This window comes from Diceros bicornis, chromosome 14, assembly GCF_020826845.1.
Source record: "Diceros bicornis minor isolate mBicDic1 chromosome 14, mDicBic1.mat.cur, whole genome shotgun sequence".
NCBI classification, from domain to species: domain Eukaryota; kingdom Metazoa; phylum Chordata; class Mammalia; order Perissodactyla; family Rhinocerotidae; genus Diceros; species Diceros bicornis.
In genome coordinates this window covers 20600639-20606638 of record NC_080753.1, presented here as the reverse complement: position 1 = coordinate 20606638, position 6000 = coordinate 20600639, and the positions used below count along the sequence as shown (strand labels likewise).

General features: G+C 51.3%; 1 protein-coding gene across 2 annotated transcripts in view; it reads left to right on the top strand.

The window, feature by feature from the left end:
* Nucleotides 1-956: 956 nt before the first annotated feature.
* RUNX2 (RUNX family transcription factor 2) overlaps nucleotides 957-6000 on the top strand; it is a 124259-nt gene continuing 119215 nt past the window's right edge. For both annotated transcript variants that reach the window (XM_058554226.1, XM_058554225.1), the window contains exon 1: nucleotides 957-1361. In XM_058554226.1, the coding sequence (XP_058410209.1) occupies nucleotides 984-1361 (378 nt within the window). In that variant the 5' untranslated portion in view covers nucleotides 957-983. The remainder of the gene's footprint in view (nucleotides 1362-6000) is intronic.

Sequence of the window (6000 nt, the reverse complement as noted above, 5' to 3'; positions counted from 1 at the left end):
TGGCGTCTCAGCTTCAACCTCATCCGACCAAGAGGGGGTTCCTTGTCCTGGGGGGAGGGGGGAGAAGCAAGAGGACGCAACCAGGCGAGATTCCCCCTAGACCGGGGCCGCCTCTCTCGGCTTCGGAAGCTGCGCGCGGCGTCCGGGGGGCTCCTTCTCGCGGCCGGCGGGCGGCGGCAGCGGCTGCGATTCGCAGGCTCGAGATCCGTTGCCCCGAGCTCCGCTGCCCGCGACTTACCTCTGGGCACCTCGAAGCGCGAGGATCAGGGGAGCTTTGCAAAGAGCAGGAGGGAGTGGATGCAAGGAGGTGGCGGTGAGAGGGCGAGAAGAAGAGAAGGGAAAGGAAGGAGCCGAGCCCGGGGGCCGGGCTGGCAGCCGCCGCGGGAGGAATCTGAGCGTGCAGCCGGCGCGGGGGGAGCGGCGGCCGCCGCGGAGGAGGCGGCGGCAGCGGCGCGGGCGGGCGGCGGCGCGGACGCCTGCAGCTGGGGAGCTGCGCTCGGCGTGGCGCGGCGCGGCGGTGGCGGGTGGCGCGCGGCTATGCCGACCCCGGAGCTGGACTGCTGAACTCACTCCGCTCCACCGCCGGACTCCAACTGGGAGGGGGCGCCAGCGCACCCAGGACGTGGTGCCCCAAGGGACCCCACTCCAAGCTGCAAACTGAAGCCCCCCGCCTCGCCGGGCGAAACACATCCCCGCGCCGGTTCGCAGCTGCCACCCCGGGTGTTCCAAAGGCTTCGGCAGGATCAGCGCCTCCCGGGTCTCCCCACCCGCCAACCCAACTGCTCCGCACCGCCACCGCGGGGCCCGTCAGACTCCACCCGGCAGTTGGCTTCATCGAACTTGATTTCTCACCTCCTCAGCCCCATCACCTCCATCCCCTTTCCCCCGTCTCGCCTCCACCCCCCCCAATTTCCTCCTCCTCGCCCCTCATTTCCACCCTCCTCCCCCTCCCCCGGCCACTTCGCTAACTTGTGGCTGTTGTGATGCGTATTCCCGTAGATCCGAGCACCAGCCGGCGCTTCAGCCCCCCCTCCAGCAGCCTGCAGCCCGGCAAGATGAGCGACGTGAGCCCGGTGGTGGCTGCGCAACAGCAGCAGCAGCAGCAGCAACAGCAGCAGCAGCAACAGCAGCAGCAGCAGCAACAGCAGCAGCAAGAGGCGGCGGCGGCGGCAGCGGCGGCGGCGGCGGCGGCAGCAGCGGCCGCGGTGCCCCGGTTGCGGCCGCCGCACGACAACCGCACCATGGTGGAGATCATCGCTGACCACCCGGCCGAGCTTGTCCGCACCGACAGCCCCAACTTCCTGTGCTCCGTGCTGCCCTCGCACTGGCGCTGCAACAAGACCCTGCCCGTGGCCTTCAAGGTAAGCAGCTGCGGCCGCCCCCCGCCCCCGGCTGGGCGCCGCGGGACCTGCCCGCCGGCGTCTCTCTGCCCGCGGGGGCCGGCGCCCGGACGGCCTCCAAGGCCTCCTACCTTGGTGGCTCTGACCCGAGGGACCCCTGGCTGGCCCTCTTCCTCCAGATCCCCCTGCGGGCTCAGGGCGCAGTGACCCTGCGCAGATGCTTCCCTCTCCCACCTGTGCCCGCAGCCACCACCGCAGCCCTTGTCCCCTTCATCCGTTCATCACCCCTCCAGCCTCCCGGCCCATGTTCTAACCCACTCCTCTGAGCCGTCTCCCCTCCCCCCAGCAGCCCCCAGGTGCCCACTCCTTGCGCCGCCACCCCGACTTGCTCCACCCCGCCCCCCACTCCCCAGGGGCGAGGATCCCCGGCATTCTCCCCTGGACTCCGGGGCATCCCCTCTCCCCGGGCATCCCGGCGACCCCACACCGCGGGCTGCCCGCGCCCCCCTCGCCTGGATTCCGCGCGCTCCCACCTTCCTCCTTCCTCGCGGAACGCCCCGCCACCCGTCTCGGCGACCCCTTCTCTGACCCGCTTGAGCCTCAGCGGCCCGGCCCCTCCCGGGCTCGGGGGCCACTGTTCGTGGGGCGCCGGCGCCAGGCGTTCGCGCCCGCGACTGGGCGCCGGGTGCCGGCTGCGGCCCGTGGGCCGCGTTACGCGTGTCCAAGAGGGTCCCGGGCGAACCTAGGGACCCGGGGAGGGTGAGAGGGAGACAGGACGGGGGCGTTTGCGCGGCTTACAGCCCCGCGCCAGTTCCCGTTACCGGAGGAAGGCGGGGCCGCTGGGGTCGGCGCGCGCCCGGGTCCTGGGCGCCTGACCCTCGAGTGCGGGGCGGCGCGGGCCAGTGGAGGGGGCGGGGGCTCGGGCCGCCCGGTTCAGCCCGGACCAGCTCCCCGCTGCGCCCCGCCTGGGAGGGATGAGGAAACCTGTGAAATGCCTTCAGTTCGCCCGCCTTGAACAGAGATGAAATGTGCGGATTTGTCTTACGATGACTTTCAGAGGACTGAAATCCCACGGGTCCCTCCTGCTTCTGAAAGGTCGTGGGAGGCTCGGGCCGGTGGCCTGGGCGCGGAGGGAGTGACCCCTGGGGCTTAAGAGCGCCCTCGGCGCGCCCCGCGGCCTCCTCCGCCAGCCCGGCCCGTTAGTTGGAGGGCGGGTGTCGGCGGCGGGATCGCAGGCGGCGGCGCTGCAGGTTGAGGGTGTCAGGTCCCGAGCCTCTCACAGGAGCCCGAGGGGGTTCCGTAATGCGATCAGGATTTCCCCGGGCAGCCCTCGCCAGGGGGAGACGCGGAGCCCCCGAGGCCGAGCGCGCGGCGGGTTGATGGGGAAACGGGTTCCTGGGCTGTCCTCACTCGCGGGACTGGACGCCGGGGATGGAGGGGGCGATGAGCCAGACAGGGAGGAGAGCGCGCTCCGAAAGGCGCTTCCGGCCTTGTGTAGCCTCTGAACTCGTGAAGGTGGGCCTGGGTCCCCTGGGTTCTGGGGTCTCTGGAGAGCAGGGTGAGCAAGGCCTTGAGGGAGGGGGAAAATGGGGAGGAATCGTGCCAGTTCCTGCATTGGGAATCCTGGGGCGAAACTCCCACGGGCCACCGGCAGTTCCCATTTGTTGATCGGCCCCCTGCCCCCCACGCACCAATTCAGATTCCGTGTGTGGGTGGCGTGGAAAGAGGAGTCCAGGTCAATTAGAGCTGGGTATCTCGCTGGGTCTTATATCAGAAAAGAAATCAGAATGAATTGTTATGGAAAGGGGATGTTGCGTTCTGGGGCAAGTTTCATTTTGCAGTTGGCTCAAGAAATGTGTTTTTTTTTTTAACCGTCCCATTTCTCCTTTTGTAAACTACCCATTTTGTAGGTTATATTTTCTTCCTTGAAATATGAAAAACTCAGAATATATGTGAATTGTAGAAGTTTGAATTTCCATACAAGAGATATCTTTTACAATGTTCATCGTCCAAGGGCCTAGAATTTTCTATTTAGCCTTATGTGAGAAATTTGTTTCCACCAACCTTCCCCCCCAAAAAAAACCTCAAAACATAAACAAAAAACCTGAGTGAAAACAGCAAATAATGCAAATAAGTAGATATTTTGTCTATACAATGCCACAAGTCAAGATATGTGAAAATATAAGGATAGGTGCCTACATTTTTAAAGATATCCTTTAGATGTTCGATGTTTTACATTCCGTTTGTTCTGCTAAACGTATTTTAGGTATAACTGTCTTAAACTATTCTCTTATGTTTATGCTGCTGAGTTAATTTTGAGTATTAGTATTTTGGATAGAAAAGATGTTTTTGGCATAAAGAGAATGCAATTTAGTTTGAGCTTTTCTCAGATATTTTGGTTATCTTTAGATTTTCTCATTACCACCATTTTAAAATTAATTTTGAAAATAAATTGCTTTCTTTGCTATTAGTTATACTTGTTAATTACAGAGTAATTTTACTTTCAAACAGTAAACAAAACCGTAGACAACACATGGACATATAAAATTATATATTTTAATTGAAAAACAGTTAACCTAAAACTTGACTCGCAATGTTTTCCACCTCCATGCCTGTGTTTAACAAAATTCAGATAGCTGATGATAGCTGAGATCCACTCAATATAGAAGTTTTGTCTCTGCTGAAAAAGAGGTGTAGATATTTGGAACATCTAGATTTTGACAACAGTTTTTATTTTCATCTGAACGTTAGTAAAAACAGCCTCTCTTTACCTTACTTTCGAGATAAAAGCCTGAGAGCAATAGACTTTCTTCACTCTTGCAACATAATCAAATACATCTGCAATGAAGAAATAATATGAAGTCTTAGTTTTAAAAGTGATGATAGCAATTTGGCTATCATATTTAGAGCTATGTGCAAAGTAAATTATAGTGTTGTGTGGTAGATAGAGGATAGGTAAATATATTTAAAAACACACACAGAGAACTCAATTGTTGGGAAGTCTGGTATTCAAATCAATACGGTATTTATTGGGCCCGTATTTTATGTCTGTGACACTGAGCTCAGCACTGTAGAGAATCAGAAATGAATTCAATAGACTGTGTTTTGATATGTTAATTTAAAATAGTGCTTCAAAATGATATTGATAACCTATAGTATTAAGACGGAAGTAACCTATTAGTAGAGATCTGGGGTTATACAAAAAAAGATCTTGTTTTGGGGATACACAAAAGTACTTAATTCGTTTATACTCAACATGGAAAAATGCAAAAACAACTAGTACACTTTAAAATATGTAAAGTTGTTTATTAGCATTATATTTTTAACAAAGTTCTACAGTTTTGAAATGTTCAGTCCTCCCAGGTGTCAAGGAAATGGAAATAAATATTTTTAACATTTCTTTCAGGTGTATCTCACTGAAAGCTTAAAATAGTTAAGGGATACTATTAGAGGATCCCAGGCCTTTTCTGTCCTAGATAATTCTAGTGACAAAAAAGCTGTTTGCAAATTAAGCTCAATAGTTGATGGTCAGGTAGAAGTGGTGGAGGAACATGTCCACCCTGTATCCAGTAGCACCCTTCCAGTTAGGGCTCTGTCAGCATTTCCACCGTGAAACCTGGTGTTCAGGGCTCATAACTCAGTTGCTTTAAATAGCTTCCTGCTGAAACACTATGCGGAAAGTTTAAGTCCAGATGTATATTTTAAAACTAAAAGTAGTGCAAGACTATTGTGCTGTTTTAAGTTAGAGAACACTGGACTGCATATTTACTAGTATCATATGTTTTTCTGGCAATGTTAAAGAAAGAAAACACATTTTTAGATATGTGATCTATCACTCATAGTTAATTCTATATGTTTAATGAGACCTTTCAGTATTTGTCATAAGTAGGGTTTCAAAATGATGGAGCAATTTCTTTTTGAAAATAATTTTTTCAACATCATTGGCCATTTTTTTCTTCAAAAACAAGTAGGCAACTAATAAATATTTGACACTAGTGAGTTGTATTTTCCTTATATATTTAATGATCAGATTTCATCTCTGTGTCTTTTTGAATGTAATTATACCTACGCAAAGGAAAACAGGTTATTAAATCTGTTCAAACCTTATTAAGCCTACTATGAATTGTTATGCAAATTATGTAAATCATAATAGATTTCAAGTTGTCTGAGGGCAGACACATTTTTGTGTTATGTCTTTAAATGCAGTAAAAATTATTTAAAGTTAAAAATTTTAGGATTCAATATGTAAAACTTATTAGTAAGGTAATCTAAATGATTTTAAATGGAAAATAAATATATAAAAAATTAAAAAAAACTTATATTTGAAAACAGTCATGGGAAGATATCTTTTATTATTTTCTCCCCTTTGGCATTGCTGTTTGTTTTCTTTCAAAATTCCAGAATATCCATTGTTAGATGATTTAAACCAGCTTGATACATGGCACCCAAATTCCTGGCTTAAATTGAAATAATTCCCATCAAATTTGTCTTTGACATGTATTTTAAAAATTACGAAATGATATTTTATATTGTATTGCCTTTTTTCTCTACAATTCAGTTGGATTTTCCTAAATTCTAGGTTAAATTCTAAAAATCAGCTGTAATATTTGTGGAACTTTTTGATAGTTTATTTAAAGTTATCTTTAAATAATTACTATAG